This window comes from Heliconius melpomene, chromosome 20 (genome assembly GCF_056956725.1).
Source record: "Heliconius melpomene rosina isolate 202511_hmr_F chromosome 20, ASM5695672v1, whole genome shotgun sequence".
Taxonomy (NCBI): Eukaryota; Metazoa; Arthropoda; class Insecta; order Lepidoptera; family Nymphalidae; genus Heliconius; species Heliconius melpomene.
In genome coordinates this window covers 5,872,469-5,890,033 of record NC_140408.1, presented here as the reverse complement: position 1 = coordinate 5,890,033, position 17,565 = coordinate 5,872,469, and the positions used below count along the sequence as shown (strand labels likewise).

The 17,565-nt window shown below is 30.5% G+C and overlaps 2 protein-coding genes across 3 annotated transcripts; both read right to left on the bottom strand.

Annotated features, from left to right (window-relative positions):
* Positions 1-150: 150 nt before the first annotated feature.
* LOC146527717 (uncharacterized) lies at positions 151-6,397 on the bottom strand. The gene is made up of 4 exons (XM_085204988.1): positions 5,743-6,397; positions 3,840-4,129; positions 1,778-3,630; positions 151-1,473 (listed from the first exon to the last, which is right to left on the bottom strand). The coding sequence occupies exons 1-4, from the start codon at positions 6,069-6,071 to the stop codon at positions 982-984; spliced, it is 2,964 nt and encodes a 987-aa protein (XP_085061114.1). The 5' UTR covers positions 6,072-6,397; the 3' UTR covers positions 151-981.
* A 2,026-nt stretch (positions 6,398-8,423) lies between these two features.
* On the bottom strand, positions 8,424-16,666 carry LOC146527716 (uncharacterized). 2 transcript variants are annotated; one of them, XM_085204991.1, is made up of 4 exons: positions 16,426-16,666; positions 9,840-9,915; positions 9,284-9,434; positions 8,424-8,991 (listed from the first exon to the last, which is right to left on the bottom strand). In XM_085204991.1, the coding sequence occupies exons 2-4, from the start codon at positions 9,877-9,879 to the stop codon at positions 8,826-8,828; spliced, it is 357 nt and encodes a 118-aa protein (XP_085061117.1). In that variant the 5' UTR covers positions 9,880-9,915; positions 16,426-16,666; the 3' UTR covers positions 8,424-8,825. The 2 variants fall into 2 exon arrangements, with proteins under 2 accessions (XP_085061117.1, XP_085061118.1); XM_085204992.1 differs by lacking the exon at positions 16,426-16,666 and adding an exon at positions 15,930-15,980.
* Between the last annotated feature and the right edge of the window lie 899 nt (positions 16,667-17,565).

Sequence of the window (17,565 nt, the reverse complement as noted above, 5' to 3'; positions counted from 1 at the left end):
TTTTAATTAAATGGTTTCTAATCGAAAATTCTTTCAATGAAAATGTTTTCAGTTATATACAATACACGGATGAATATTAAAGATATAACTAATTAAAAATAGTATAGTAATAATAGTAGTAGTAATAGTAATATAGTAAATAAAAAAACATTTTGAATAAAAATATTTTAGATGAATTTATTTGAATTAACAATATTAAAAAAATGTTATTATTATTATTAAGCAACTTGTTATGATTTGCTTTGCTTAGTAAATAATTATATATTTAACACAAATTAATAAATAATTATAACTTATTTTAATGTTAAGAGATATTCTAGTTGCGCGTTGTCTTGGTTGTTTCTCCACAATTAATGGTGCGAGCACGTCGACATTGACTGCAACTAAAATCATCTCCGAAGATGAAGCCGTGCCAGATTTGATTCAGATCTGCGAGCTGCCCGCCTCAAGCGAGCTTAATATATAACTACATGCAGGGTATGTGCAATGACACTACTCGTCAAGTTTACTGGGTTAAATTTATTAATTTAGACAGCCAATTAAAGTTTCACATAGTCAAAATATTATTAACATAATATATAATTTGAAATAGCATATGGACTTAAATCTACTTAGCATTAAAAAAATTACATTTTTATAACAATAAAGATTCATTACCAAAATAATATTGCTTTTTTAAGTATATTCTTATTAAATCCTTTTTTTTTCATATCCTTTTATCACATAGCTTATAAAGTATTAATAGGTATTTTAATATTAAGAGATTCCAATTTATTGTGTTTTTTTTTTATTAAACAAGTTCATTGAGTAATTTTTAACTCTACCCTACCTATAACATAAGTTTTATATAAAAATGTAAAAATTATATTATTTTTTTAAGATTATAAATTAGATTACATTTTTATTATAAGACTTAACTCAGAATTACAATTATATCGAAAAATATAAAAATGTAATTTATGTGAATATTCACGTTCAAATTTATAATTTTGATTCCTCTGAATTAATATCATTAATTTCCAAATATTTTTTAGAATTTTGGTTATTTAAATTTTCGGCATGAATATCTACGAAAGTAAGTGGGGCTAAGTTGGTACCATCAGTAGGAGAGTTTTGATTTACAATATGCTCATACCTTGGACGCTGTTTACGAATTAAATTGGCATGAGGAGATTTTTTTTCCAAAAAACTTTTCTCTCTTAATGGCATTTTGTAACCACCTTGACTTACAATTTTACGCTGACAGTCTGCTAGTTTGTCGCGAATGATATCTAAATATTCACTTGCTGTAGTGTCACCTCCTGGTTCCTCGCGCAGAAGGTAGCATAACCTCTGAGCTTGCTCTAAGTAAATAATAGCTTGTCTTAATGCATCAAACTTCTCACTTGAACGAGCCATCGCGATGAAATGAGGAATAAAGAACTCTATCACAAGGCGACGTCGCTCAGGTTCCATTTTAGATGGCAATATTATCTAAAATAAAACAATACATTTATATTAAAGATGGGTACAATCAATACAATACCAAAAGTAATAGAAATTTACTCATAAAAAATCGTAACAGGGCTTATTTTTTCATATTCGTGAATTCTCGCTTCCTTTAGTTTTTTTTTTTAATTCTCTAAGTTGAAGCCATGGTTTATAATAAGTAAATATTATAAAACTGATAATTATTTTTTACAGATCTTTTTTTTTAAATTAAAACCAGTATAAAAAAATATTGTACAAGTAGAAAAATTACCTTACTAATTTTTAAATTATATAGTTTAATACTCACTTTCTCATTTATTTCCTTTTCTGCCTTCAAGCTACTTCTCATTTTTTTATTTGTTGTATTAACCCGCCTTCTTTCTTTCATTTGTCGCTGTCTTTCTTTTTTCCATTGATAATGTTTATCATGAGCTTTTGTTCTGTCCCAGATATTAGTGAACTCATCATCACTATCAGAGCTCTCATTATAATTTGGAACAATAGCAGGTATATGTGGATTGAGCATACGCAGTGGATTTTTGCAGGTTAAAATTTCATACAGTTTATTTACGTTAAATGTTGGATAGAAATCCTTTTTTGTATATTTAATTTTATTAATTGCATGAAGTAAATGCATTACTGGTGTTTCAAGAATATCAGCCAGCTTTCTTTGCAATTTGAGCAATAAAGGCTTTGGAATACACTTAAACTCATTGCAATTTTCCATAAAATAATTTGGAAATCGAGATTTCCCAAATTGTACATAGAAACTTCTTAAAAATAAACGCAGTGATTCACCTAGTCTATCTTCAGGCCATCTAGCGTAATTATCCTCGCATTGCCAAAATAAGTGATTTTTAAGATGACCAGCATCTATACCAGTTTTCGAAGTTTCGCTCTCCATAAAAGTTTTCTGTAAAGTTAAAGCAAACAAGTAGCAACGCATGTGTGAGTGAGCTAAGCAACTTTCCAAGTAACGTTCAGCTGCTGGGAATATAACCCGCCACTGTAGTTGCTGGTCCGGATTTACTCCACGTTTTGGTCTAAATCCTATAGGTACTAGAAGGCATCCAAATCCAATAGCTTTGCTTACCATGTATTTAGTTGGCCATTGATAAGCAAAATTAGTTCTAGGATTTTGGATTATCTTCCTTTCTCGAATAATCCATGGATTTGCAGCATTTGGCCAAGCCGCAATCAAAGCAGGGAAAACTTCATAGTTACTGTTGATATTGTTACCAGGCTTACTAGCATTGCAATAAATGCTAGCACCTTGGGTTAAAGCATTTTTGATAGCCTCTTGAGAAAATCCTAGGCCAGATCCTAAATCAAGTATAAAATTATCAACAAAATCATGCATAAATGTAATAGAACTTAGATACTGATGTGTCTCATACAAATTTCTACTCAAGGACAATTTAGAAGCTGTATCGTCTTCTTCGTCATCACTCCAATCAATAGCTTTTACATTTATAGAGACCCAAGCATTATCTGGAAGGACCCCTGAAGTCGATGTGTAATTAGATTGTAAGGTCAATTCCAGTTTTTTTGGAGTTGTCGATTCAGTAATTGTTGCATATCCATAATCCGATTCAGTTTCACTTGACTCTGTGTGACGACTACTGGTATTTGATCTATATCCTGAAGTTTCTGTATCTTCGGCTGTTATGTTATCTGACGACATATAACGAGGTTCACCAAGTTGGGTTTTATTGAGAATGTCTTTTGTTGGTCCGCTAAAACGCCTCTTTACAGTTTTTAATATTGATTTTCTAGGTTTAATATCTTGATCTGTAACAGTTTCATTTTCCTCATGGTTATAAGATAATTCGTGACGAGTTCCACTTATAAATTTTGCACTTGTTGTGCCTGCCTCACAAACATCATCTGAAGATTTTATTTTATTTTCTTCGTGAGACACGCTCGCAGTATTTTCTAAATCGACGTGTTGATCTTTCTTTAACTCCGTCAATTTTCCTTCAATTTTTTTTATTACATTCCCATCTTTAGAGGAACATAAAATCTCATCTGAGGCATTAGACTCTTTTTCAGAGTCAGTATATATACTATCATCAGAGTTCACTGGAGGTATAATATTAGATTCTGTTTCTTTAGCCAGAGAACTTTCCAAAATTTCAAGTTTTTTTAGCTTTATATATCCTAAAAAGGTATAGCACATGTTAATATAATACTGACAGCTTAATTAATTTTAATACAGATACGCTATTATGACACAGTAAGTCAGTGTCTGAGAGTGAAGATGATTGATATCAGTTGATTTTAAGGGGATTCGTACCGCAAAAGAAACAAACGAAACTCTTATAGGATTAATTTATAATGTGTTTATAATTTAACATAATTAAACTTACCTGGCTCTTTACAATCTTCTATACGAAGCTTATAAAAGGGTGCATCAAGAACAGCAGAGTAATCAGAACTATCTCCAGGTTCACTCGCTTCTACGTTATCATATATGACGAATAATCTAGAAGCTACTAAAGTTTCCGACCTATCTCTCTGTCTTTGGTAAACTACGTGCTCCTGTACACATTCTTGTATTCTATCAGCAAAAAATACATGCTTATGACGTTTTACCATCGCTTCGTCCATTTCATGTTGCCACTCAGAGATAGGGTTATTTTTAATCAGATACAGCTCTCTGAAAATTTATATTTCTTTCATATTAATTCAAAATAAAATATGTACGTTCAATAGATTGGAGATTTTTAAAATCACAAAGAAATCACCGCTAATATAACTGTGATAACGGTATCTGAATCAACATGTTCTTGAGTTGTTATCACTATAATAATAACTTACTTTAATATCATATACGTCAATTTTAATTATTATTGTCGGTATTTTGTTAAAGCCTTACATTAAACATAAATAAATATCTTAATGTATTATACACTACTTTCAATTACCCAACTTATATCGTGATTACTGATAATTTTATTGTTGCTAAATAATTTTTACATAAACAAAATAAAATAAATCCATTAAATTTAACAGTAATAGAGAATAAGAGAATTTTAAGAATTTTAGTTTTGAATTTAAAATGATAATTTTGTATAACTTAAATATTAATTTAAAGCAATACCTAATATTTGATGATAAATTTTAAGGCCTAAAGGAGCCGACGAGTTAATTTAAATTACTTCACAATTTCTTATTAAATTATGCTTCAATATTTAACATTTAATATATGTTCAGAAAGATTAACGGTTTATTTTAGAACAGAGAGGATAGAGGTACCTCTACTCTCCATATTTAAAAAAAAAATTGTAATGAGACAAGTTATTTAGAATGGAGTAGGTGCTTGTTTTTTTTTTTCATATATAAATATTTTTTTTAATTTTCTATTTACGACCGAGTTCGAATACAGGCGTCCCTCGTATAACACGGTACTTATACAACACGGTTTCGATATTACACGGTCCAAGAATTGAGACTAATATAACACGATTTCGATATTACACGATACAAGAAATGATATTAGTACAACACTATTTTGAAAAATATGCATTTTAAATTTGAACTTTTTTTCGTTCAATAAGCTGTTTCTACTTGTTTTATACTATGTAATTATTATTATTAGCCTTTGAATATATTTTATTGTTGTATTTTCTAATTTTTCTATTTCATCATAAAATTGAATTTAATTTATTTTTCTTAATAAAAACTTCAAGGTAACTTCCTTTTTCATTTATGTAGTATTTGGAACAAAATTTCCACTATCATAAAATTTTACACCTTAAGATTTGGTTTCGATATAACACGGTACGCATTGCCTTTATTTGTATGATTTCAAAGTTTCGCATAACACGGTTTCGATATAACACAAGACGAGGTCTCGATACTACACGGGGTACAGTATGGTATACCTGGTTTCGTATAACACGGTTTTGATATAGCACGGTACGAATTAACCGTGTTATACGAGGGATGCCTGTACAATCCACTTTCCACATTCCGTCTATTTTAAAGGCATTGGGTATCGGGCGGCGAACCTAATGGCGCTTTGTCTTATCCATCAGGTGAGATCGAGGAAAAAGAAGAAAGTATTAATAGTTACTTTATTTAATCATCATAAATATATCACAGTTTAATTTTTGATACATTTATTCTAGTATTTCTTATCCTGCTTGAACACTATTTAACAAAACACATTTTGATAAATTTTATATTTTTTTAATAATAATACAAATTTGTACATTTATGATCAATTAATGGAAATAAAATTATTGAATTTACATTAGATTAACTTACCTTTCATAATTTTCGAAGAATTGCACTGACAATAAAATGTTATTCAGTAAAAAGGCATCGCTATCATTATTAAGTTGATAGCGCATTCGATCCAAGGCTTCGTCGTCATACGAACGAACTTGAGCCGACGTCGGCGCTGGCCCAGGACCAGGGATAGGTGGAGATAGTGTTGCAGAAAGAGCTATAGGTGGCTCTTTCACTGCTGCTCTTTTATTCAATTGGCTTGCATTTTTCTTTTTTTTTTCTTCTATTTTTTGTTGCTTCCATCGCTCCCGCTCGAAGAACTTATCGGGCTCCTTCTGCACTTTCTTAGATTTAGAATTACCCATAACGTTTATATTTCACGTAATAATCAAATTATTGTCATAATAAAAAATCTATAGTAAGGTACATATTTCAACTAAAATAACGAAATAAACATAGCGTGTGTTTTCCGGTAAAAAAAATGAATTAAAAGAAAAACAAAAGCACTCTACTCCTTCAATATATCAAAGTACACTGTATAAATATTCATGACACCGAATCATTATTATTTATCTAATCTATAGTCGATAATTAATTTATCAACCGTCATCAAAGAGTTTGATTTACGTGTAATTGCAATATTTCATAAAAATCGTGCGCTTAACTAGAAACAATGCTACTGACTGACTGCAATCCTTATACTTACACGTAATAGACCATTTGTGATTATCTTTAACATGAAGAAAGACAACGGAAGTAAAATGTTATTACACTTCGAAGAAAACTTCTGAATGCTGAATCTAGTGAAATAATGGGATATCTAATATCTAATTTTATTATATTGTATAAAAAACTGAACAAGCGCGAGTCACACTCTCCCACCGAGGTTTCCTTACAAATATTAGAGGTCTTTTTTTGAAATTCAAGCTTAGCTTTGCCCCTTCAAATGATATCTCACTTGAACTAGCGGCTTTAATACCAAATTTTGCCCCCCTTTTAAGGATATTATTTTTTACGATTTAACTAAAAATGTATAGTTTTCTATAGCAAGTATTGCTGCCAAATTTCATAATGCTAGGTCAACCGGAAGCACCCTATTAATTTTGGTGCCTTTTGCAGTGTGCAAAATACAAGTTTTTTGCGATATAAATGGCCATATTTTTTTTTAGTAAATGTAGAAATACTATTTTTTCAGGTAATCATGAGAAATCATCGTCCGTCGATCCGAGTATATTGTACGCTTCACACTGTATCCTTTATAAAGCAAGGGTAGACATAAGGAATTTATTACTAAGACACTTTAAAACTATAAATTTTATATAGATATGTATATAACAACTGCATTATATTTGCGTAAAACTTAGTCAATGTGAGACTTACTTTCAGTTTTAATAATTCAACCTAGCCAGACTACATTCCCGGCAGTTAGTCGAGTTGTTACCGCAATAAACACGTAATAGTGTGATCTAATTTTTTTGGTGCTTAATTAATATACATTGCATATGTTTACACAAACTGTACTATGTAATATGTAACATATTACAATGAACCCCCGTTTTTTAGCGTCACGCTGTACCCTGCACACAGGCAGAGAGAACCTAGTGTTAAAACAGTCCGTTCCAAATTTTTGGAGACCATTTTTTCCAAATTTCCTTATTCTGGAGACATTGCGTTTTGAGTGGCGGAACTCAATGACGCGGTTTGCCTCGACGCCAGAGCGAAGGCACTGGAAGAGGACACTGAATTTATTGACAAAGTGATAAATAAATTAGGATAGCAACCTAGACGCCTTCAGTAACTTTATAGAACAGTTATGGCGCATGGGCACAAGCATGCTTCTACAAACGCGAAATGTTAAGGGTTCGATTCCCACTCAAAATTAAATATTTAATATTGTCATTTTCCTAGCTCTGATGAAGAGGTAAAGCGCAACATAGAGTCCCGTCACTTAACATGTAATGTTTCCAGTGTGTGTATTTTACTCATCGCCACAGTTTTAACTACTCTATGATAACCTAATACAAATAAAACAAAAGAGATTTTGCCAAAAATAAAAAAAAGTGATTTTATTGTTGTTACGCCATTTGTCAAGAACGATGCACTCAGACATAAACGTATTAAAGTCATTCGCGGCATTTGCCTGTATAAGAAAAAATGTTACTGTAGAACCCAAAACAACGATTTTTAAAACTTTTATCTGTTCGTCTGTTTGTTCGTTTGTCTGTTTGTCTGTGCGTTTGTTCACGCTAATCTCAGAATCGGCTTTACCGATTTAAATGCCGTATTCACTATTGTTTATTACAATCGGTTCATAAATAAAAAATATGTGAATTTAAAGTAACGTAATGTTGTGTAATTTTAAGTAGTATTTGAATTAAAACTTCGACAAATTTGCTAATTGCTAATAGCTATAAGTTATTTTATACAACTGTTTTACTGAATTGGCTGAATGTTTAGCATTCAATTTGTATGATGATAAAGAACACCGAGATTTCAAAATTCGGGATCAAAACCAAAATTCAAAATTTATAAAAAGAATTTAAATACTTTTGAGAAGGATATTTTTTCGATTGATTAGAAGGAAAAATTTAATATTTTTACATCATTACATTACCTACTTATTGTCTGTTACCCTTGAAATGTTAAAGATGAGACAGAGGTAACTACGTGATTGGTATAAATGAACAGCTAATGAAGGAAGAATAAAATAAAATAAATACCTATGTGACAAATTTATTAAAATCGATATTTTTCATATTTTATTTATACTTTGGTTTATCATAAAGTCTGTTGTAAAATAAAATCTATACATATGCTATCTAGTAGCTATATTAAATGAGAGATTTTAAAACCAAAATAAGTAAAAAAATCCATCTCTAGCAAGATATTTAATTGAACGGAATGCCAGCAAGAGCGTTACATATTTCGTCATTGTTATTCTCGTCTCTAAGAAAGTACCAAAAACTTCACAATTTTTTATATTTATATTCAGGATTCTTTTCTTTAATAAATACAACTAATAAAATTGTTAATACTTATAGAACTACCTTAAAAATAAATGAATCTTAATCTAATACAAAACGTTAAAAAAATCCTAATTTTTCTATGCAAATCAGCTTTTAATTTATGGTGACTATATGCTTAAGGGCTTCCGCAGGTGGGGTGCTCGTGCTGGCTTCCTCCATGTTGTTCGCTATGCTCACAACATCTCCAGCCGCCTTGGTTCTTTTTCTTCCGAAAGCTTTCTTTCGTTTCACTTCTCCCATTCTTTTGTCAAGCAAACGCCTGTAAACCATTTATGTAATATCAACATTTGAGGTGCTAGTAATAAATTAGAAAATGTAATATGGTACCTATTTATCTCAGATAGAGATAGAGATCGAAAGTCCGTAAAGTTATAAAAAACACTAATAACTTTTGATAACTTTGACGTTTTAAATGTTAACATGATATTCAAACAGTTGTAAGTAACAGAGCTTGGGCTTCCTACTACACTATAAGTAGATTCAATTAAAATTGTATAGCATTATAACTTGCAAGTCTACTAAAATAAAAAAAACTAAATCAACACACTTACTGTTGTCTCCAGTCAACGAGAAAACCCAGAACGAAAACTAGCACTATAGCAATAAGTAAAACTACGGTAACTCCTAGAATTGTTGCCAGGGTTAAAGTAGGAACTTCTTCAGCTATCATCAATACGCTCGGATCTGCTGTGGAGTCGAAATCTACAATTTAAAGTATATATTAATATTTATTATAGTATGATTATTTTTTTAAAATACGATTTATAATCATATTTTAAAAAAATATTATTAAGTACCTAATTATTAATAAATGGACATTTACATGACAAAAAATATTTATTCAAAATTAAATCAGCTTCACGCTGTATCCCGCACACAGCAGGGTATTCAGAGAGAACTTAGTATTAAAACACTCTGTTCCTCATTAAGACATCTCTATATAGAAATCTACATCCGTTCTCCACCTTCCACTGAATTTTGGAGGCATACCGTGTTGAGTGGCGGAATTCAACGCCGTGCTTTACCCCGTTACCAGAGCCCTGAATCCCTCTGATTACCCTGCTAAGTGCGGAATACAGTATGAAGCTAAAAAGAATGTTATAATACCTCCATCATCCCAATTAGAGTCATTTATGTTTGTATCCATCTTGCTCTAACTTGTTGTGATTCATTCCAATCATATCTGGAAAAAATAATTTAAAAATATTTATAAAAAGAATAATTAAAACTAAACATATAAAAAAATGAATTTAGTCCTATTAGGATTTTTTTTTAAATAAAAGTATCTAAGTCAACTATCCAGTCGCAATAAATAAAAAGTAAAGATTGTTGTATCTTTAGATTATCTATTAGTAGTAAAATTTAAGTACGTGCTAGCGAAATAAATATTATTTATCATTAAATATTAAAAATACTATATATATCACATATACTGAGGAGGCTGTCATGGTGCAGAAGTAGGTACAGCACATGGCTGTAAACACGAAAATCAATATTAATCAAAACAAGTAGTTTTGACACAAAATGAACATCATCATTATATTTTTTTACCATTTTATATTTCAAAGTTATCAAAATAATAATAACGTATACGTTGTCACGTACTTTGCTAGATAATTATATTTGAAAGAACGCGCACAGATTATACATATTATTAATACTACATAAAGAATACATTATTGTTATATTTAATTAGTCACGTAAGATGCAACTATATTTATTTATTTTAAAAACTCTGAATCCAAATGCTCGCGCCAGGACGTCCAGAACCCTTGAAATTCGGAAATAAGGAGTAGCATGTAAAGACAGAGAACGTGTAAATAACACAGAGGTAGATTAGACTGAGGGAAATAATTAACATAGAATGGAGTTGGGCTCATCAATTTTTATTCATAAAATATGATTAGCTTCGAAAGTTCAATATTCATTGTTAGCATAGTGAATTTATTAATAATTTTGGACCGCTAGCTAAATGTAATACCATGCCGGTTAGAATTGAAATAAGAAGACAACTATACAAAGCAAACTTAAGCAAAGCAACGCCATTAACTGCCTTTTTTATCAGTTTCATTTTCATGCATTGTTGAAACAAGGCTGTGAAAACTGAAAGTATTCAGTGAAATATCGTCTCAAGGTTACGTGGTAAGTTAGGCATCACCCATATTTAGTGTAAAATATGGATATTTTCTTAAATTACAAAAGTAAAGTTTTATGACCACTTATATTTTAATAAATTATTGAATTTTTAATAAATTATTTTAGAAAAAACCGATTTTTCACAATGCAGATACTTAGTACAACGCTTTGTGAAAGTCTAATTTGGAAATGTTCTTTGATCTCTTGGAATAATTTTAATATCGTGAACGATATTGAATGTCGAAAATTAAGACAATAATATCTAAACAATTTATTAGATACTTAAACTGTATTATTTGCATATTCTTAAAAACAATTAGTAAGATAATACTTACAATTTTTTTACTAGTAAATTACTAACTACTTAACTAATTGGTATTTAATATTTTATTAAATAAAATTTTATATTTTATATTACACTTGGATGCTTCGTTTTCCGAGCAATCCGAGCATATTTGTCATTATCTACTTATATAATACTAGCGGCCCGCTCGCGGCTTCGCCTGCGCGAATTACGTTATTATTAATTTCTGTCTCTATGAGTACCTATATCCTATAAGTTCATGTAAAATTTGATACTCCTAGCATTTGTAGTAACAAAGTTTCATACAAACTTTCAACCCCAAAAACAACCCCTTATAAGTCGAATATTGCAAATTCCCGTCTTAGCGAGCACCTACGTCCTATTAGTAATTCCTATGCAAAATTTCAGATTCCTACCTCATGTAGTTTCTAAGATTTCCTGATGAGTGAGTGACCTTTCGATTTTATATATATAGAAGATATTGTTTATAAAATCGAATAATTAAAACAGGCTATCCTGTATACCATGTACCCATAGGGAAACTAGCGTTAAGACACTCCGTTCCCCACCTTCCTCCGAATTTTGGAGGAGTGTTGAGTGCCGGAACTCACCTCAGAGCGAAGAAATGGAAATATAAATTATAATAAATATTTCATTTCCTCGAGTGGGGATCGAACCTACCACCAGTCGGCGTTAAAGTCACACTTTGTGCCCCTGCACCTGCGCATTGTCCATCATACTGAAAACATCTTACTAAACGTACATTTTGAATACTGTATCATGATTTATCGTTAGTTTTAAAGATCAGCAGAACTTGCTCTGAACGTTATAATAATTTAGAGTCCCTAAAACAATCCTTACGAATGGCAATGAAGAATTTTCAGAAAAAAATCTGCAAGAATGTCTGCTGTTAAAGGACTTGTAAAGGACTGTATTGCAACTAATGGACCTTCGAACAAGCTTTATATATATTTTTGGTTAATGGTTTTATATTTATCTATTAGTAATAAATGCTACATACAATAAAATAAATGTTTTTCTTTGTAACAATACTTTAACAAGACTAAGTATTTAAAAAAATCAAAATGGTTCTCGGTGATTTCTAAATAACCGTATTTATTAAAGTGCATATAGGTATTTACACGATCCTAAAACACAAACAAACAATTTAATTTTTTTGTCTGTCTGTTTGTTCTGGCTTATCTTTGGAAAAGCCAAATTTTCACTTTCCGATAAAGAACCTGTGGAATATCATATAGGTTTTTATCGCAGACTTCCAACGAGATAGATATTAACGTGAGCAAAACAAACATTTATCTATTAAATACGGTAAATTTTGCGCGAATTTTTCGTGATATCAAATAAAATGCTAAACGTTTTAAATTACGATTTATGAAGTGGATAACAGTAGGTACCTATAGATACCCGTAGTAAAATAACCAACCAATTTTTCCTCCCTATGCAAAATTCTAAATATACATTATAACAAAAATAAATATTTATGGAAAAGAAAAAAACAATTCCTAGAAATGGAGAAAATATGACGGGTGTAATTAAGATTCTTCGATAGTTGTTCGTATCGATCGCATTTTGATTATATCTATATGAAGACTACCATATTAATATGAGGTAGCGATATATTATCTGATAGATTTTTTGCAGTCGATTAAAGTTCTTTTTAATGGCAATATACCGCCTAATATATATATATATACATATATATATATATACACAAATGTAAACATATATTTCTGTTCGTAAAATCAAACCTTAAATATATGCAGTATATCTATCAAATTATAATTTAATGTTCATCTACTAGTTCTTAAAAAAATTCTTCTAAATTTCATATTTGCATCATACAAGTTGAATATAGCTTTTGTGAATTAACACACATCATGAAAATGAAAAATGTTAATATCATGCATTATAGATAAATAACAATTATCTTTAATATCTTAGATATATGCAGTAGATTAATTAAGACGTAAATGCATACCTACGTTGAATACCTACTAACAGGTCTTGTTGTCATGGATATATTTTGAAACCCGTAAAATATAGCTAATTTTAATTATTAATTAGATATACGCAGGGGCACAAACGTGTTACCGTAACACTACGGTTGTATATTTAATTTCCTCTCGGAAGAGGGATTAATATTTATTAATATTTTCTTTTTTTTTCCTCTGGTAACAAAGCAAAAACATGCAATGCTTCGAAAATTCAGCGGAAAGTGGGAAAAGGAATGTCTTAATACTAGGTTTCCTTTGCCTACCCTGCTATATGCTTGCGTGACGCAAGCGCGGTGTTCACGGTCACACTCAACAGCTAGTATCTAATAAGTGGTAAAATTATCTCTAAATAAATACATATTAAAATATTACATATTAAATTAGATTTATATCTACGGACGTATTTCTTTGTATTTATAATAATCGTTATTATTCATATTTTTGTGAATTTATTATAAGCTACAAGTCTCTGATGTGACATATGACAATTGAAAAGACACTGCATTCTACGGATTCGCTATGCGGATGCCAGGGCCATCACGTTGCAGGGAAGGAGCCTGGAAATACGACCCAAGGGCTCAAGAGTCACTGTCCCAGATCCTCCACGTACCTAACCAAATTCGAAATATATTCGAAATGAAGTAGTTTTTTTTTCAGCTTCATTCTTTATGTTACCTCTGCCTACCTTGCTATTTCCCGCATATAACAGAGGTAACATAATGTTAAAACACCCCGTTGCCCAATCTCTGCCGAATTTTAGCGAAGAAATTAAAATATTTAAAAAAAAATCTCTTCCTTGAGTTGATATACCGGATCCACAACCGTCGCGTTAACAGACAGTCGTTTGTGTGTCTTCTCCCTCCGATAAGGCAATATAGGTAACAATACGAATATAGTTGGATCCTACGTGACTAATTAAATATAACAATAAAGCACTGAACAGTTCATGAAGTATTACACTTATTATAATCTATAAGTGTTCTTTAAACTATAATTCTCCAGCGCAGTACGTGACATGTGACAGTCTATTCATATTATTTTGATAGCTTTGAAATCTAAATAGTGAAAAATATAAGAGTACCTAAGTCAATTAATAATATACATAATTTTTTTGCTTTTTATCCCGCATTTCGCAAGGTAGGCAAAACGAATCTAGAAAATTTTGGAAAAACTATATAAGAACTTGCACTTGGAAGCTTGTTCGGTCGCTTGCATTATAACAAAAATATAACAACGTAAGCCGCCATTTCTTGTGATGTTTTTGTGTGCGATTACATACTTTGATTAAAATTTTGTTATTTTAAATATCAATCGATTATCTTCTCGGATAATGATTTAAATTTATCGATTGCATATCTTTAGTTCTTATAAAATGTATTGTTCACATTTTATAAATAAATGACACGTCAAGGACCTAATATTATTTCATTGTCTAGTTCATTATATAAAAGTTGGCCTGTTAACTAATATAAAAAGTTAATACGGTTAGCAAATTAAAAAAAATAAACTGATGAGTATATCTGTGTTTACATTTCCGCCTGAAATATTTTGGTTTTTTTTTTCATAGGATTTAAATATATGAAACAATTTTTGGGTTGGCAACAAAACTTTTCAAATAAAAATATTTTTTTGGCTATCTATATTTAAATATATTTAAACTCCAGGCAAGGAAGATAACATTTTAAGGACGGTTAAATATAATTTTATAGCCCTCTTTAAAAAGATATATTTATCTTTCTTTGCACCATAAAAAAAATTATCAATTTGAATGAAAAAAGAGCCGTTGCTACGGTTTGATGTTGAGAAAAATACGCGTATTTTTTTAGCACACGTTTTTCACAGTCGAGCAGTAATTAAGTAATAACAAAATCTAAGAATCATCATCATCATCATACTTGACAATTATCTGCCAAGTTTCATCATGGCAATACAATAGTACGGTACCATCGAGCTGGTCTGATGATGGAATTGGAAGATGGCTGGTAGAAAATATATCGAGTTTGTGCTCATTATATTCGTTTTATTAATGTGTAAAGCGTGTTTATAGGATTTTTAACGATTTATTTTTATTTTTCATTTATTTATATGCCACTTAAAAAAATACAACATATTATAATAACAGAAAAATATTTACAATCTAAGTATCTCTATCCTCTAAGATCTCTACAAATAATCCTTGAAATAACTCGCATTTTTTTGTTGATTTAAGTTATTGCTGTCTAGCATAGTGCTAATGTATGTACAAGATCATATTATTTTATAAAGCAAATTAACAAATAAATAATTAAATAATAAACTATGTGATACTAATTTTATTTTTTACCATTGATCACGGGTAGTTGTGGTATAATCTTCCATCTTTTTATTTGTGCTTTTGCTTTTGCTTTTTTTTTTCAGCTTCACGCTGTATCCCGCGTACAGCAGGATAGGCAGAGGGAACATAGTGTTAAGACACTCCATTCCCCACTTTCCACCGAATTCTGGAAACAATGCGTGTTGAATTGCGGAACTCAACGCCGCACTTTGCCTCGACACCAGGGCGAAGAAATGGAAATATATAATTATATTTATTTTAATATGAGATCTGACTTAATATAATAGTACTAACAACATTTTTTGTTAAATTAAATTACCTGTTTCTAAAGGAGTGTGATAGTGTTACGTGGAATTATAATACAACAAAAATGTGTCAAGAACGAATCACATATATCTGAATATCCTCATTACCTAGGGCGTCATTACCTCGGCTAACATTCTTCATCAATTTACAGTTCCCATTGTCTTGTGTCCAAATATTTATGGTAGTTTAATGTTGTCTAAACTATGATATATAAATATTTGAACTGCGATAGCGTTATGAAATAAAACAAATCACGACTCACATATCTTGGAATACTTAATTCTAAATTATCATTACCTTGATTAAAACTGAGCAATGTTAAGTATTTGTTATCTGTAGACTTAGTACCTATCTCGATTAGTATATATTACCCAATAAGCATTGTTGTGATTTAGAAATAACTATACTTTATTATATATTAGTAAATAATGTATATTATATAATATTTCTTACTTATAAACTGTATATTGTTTTTTTAGTTCAGAATAGCTTATCTTTGTCTATATAACTTTATATTCAATTGTAAATTTTACGCTTTATATCAATATAAAGGAATGCGAATAATCAATTAGTAATATGCTAGTGTTCTCGCATTCGAGTATATTTCCACGAACTTACATGAAGGCGACGAGGAGGTTTCTCAGGTATCCTTTCACTTCGATTATTTAAACAATCTTCTTATATAATCTACTTTTTCAATATTAACTTGTGATAGTTTTATTACAATGCTTTTATATCACAGAATGAATAGTTCGAGTTAGTTTGGTAATTCAAAAAAAAGCGATCCGAGCGCCAGATGTAGGCGCAAGCGCTGCGCTCCAAGGCGCGTCTGTCACTACTGCGTCGGTAACCGACGAGATCACCTTACTGTGATACCTTAAACCGCTAACAATAATATTTTGTCAACTCGTGACACACATAAAAACTAATTTGAATAACTTTAAATGTCGGGTAGATAAACAAAAAGGAAATCAAATAACGGTGATATTTGTGCGTACACGTTGTGGTGACGTTGGGAACCTGTGACTCATATAGGAATGTTCGCTGGTATAGTGGTATCTCATTTACGCCCCCCGTCTGTACAGTATACATAGATAGCTCTGATAAGGTTTATTTTTTTCCATACAAAATAGTATTCCGCAAGATAATGTTTTATATTATTGTGCTAGAATTGTAGTTTTTTTTATTATTATATATTATTAATATCTTTTATAACACTGCGGATTTTTCCGTACACTTTTTATCTTATTATCATTTAAGTTTCCTGTTTCTAATTGAATCTTTAATAATTAGAAAATAAATATATACTTATAACTGTATATTAATACACTCTATTATGCTTATAGCAATGAAAACTTTAAAAATCTTTCGAAAAGACATTGTCTTTGTGAATTTTAGCAATCACTTTTAGAGTCATTTATAATTGTTGGTGAGCTACAAATTTCCTATGTGAAAGTAGAACCTGCAGAACAGGTCTTTACGTCACGTACATAAGTACAAAACGTCAGCATAATTTAATATCGGACACACTATTCGCGGAAACAATTAACGATAAAACTATTTAAAAAACTGTAATAATCCAAGGAAATCAAAATAAAGTTTATAGATGCCTAAATATTACAATTTTCTTTAAATTCCGTAACCAAATTCGAGATGACATTAAAATATTTTAATTAATGTCGAGGCCCATCGAGCCGGAAACAAATCATGGTTCAAAATTCGAACGTCCGCTTGTTTCCTTCAATAGTCCAACTGATG

Excerpts from the sequence above, each read along its gene's own strand:
- LOC146527717 (XM_085204988.1), bottom strand. The coding sequence starts at position 6,071 with ATGGGTAATTCTAAATCTAAGAAAGTGCAGAAGGAGCCCGATAAGTTC. Across the intron at positions 4,130-5,742 it reads TTCTTCGAAAATTATGAAAG|AGAGCTGTATCTGATTAAAA; the intron begins GTAAGTTAATCT and ends ATAAATTTTCAG. Across the intron at positions 3,631-3,839 it reads AGAAGATTGTAAAGAGCCAG|GATATATAAAGCTAAAAAAA; the intron begins GTAAGTTTAATT and ends ATACCTTTTTAG.
- LOC146527716 (XM_085204991.1), bottom strand. The coding sequence starts at position 9,879 with ATGGATACAAACATAAATGACTCTAATTGGGATGATGGAG. Across the intron at positions 9,435-9,839 it reads CTCTAATTGGGATGATGGAG|ATTTCGACTCCACAGCAGAT; the intron begins GTATTATAACAT and ends TTTAAATTGTAG. Across the intron at positions 8,992-9,283 it reads CTCGTTGACTGGAGACAACA|GCGTTTGCTTGACAAAAGAA; the intron begins GTAAGTGTGTTG and ends AATGGTTTACAG.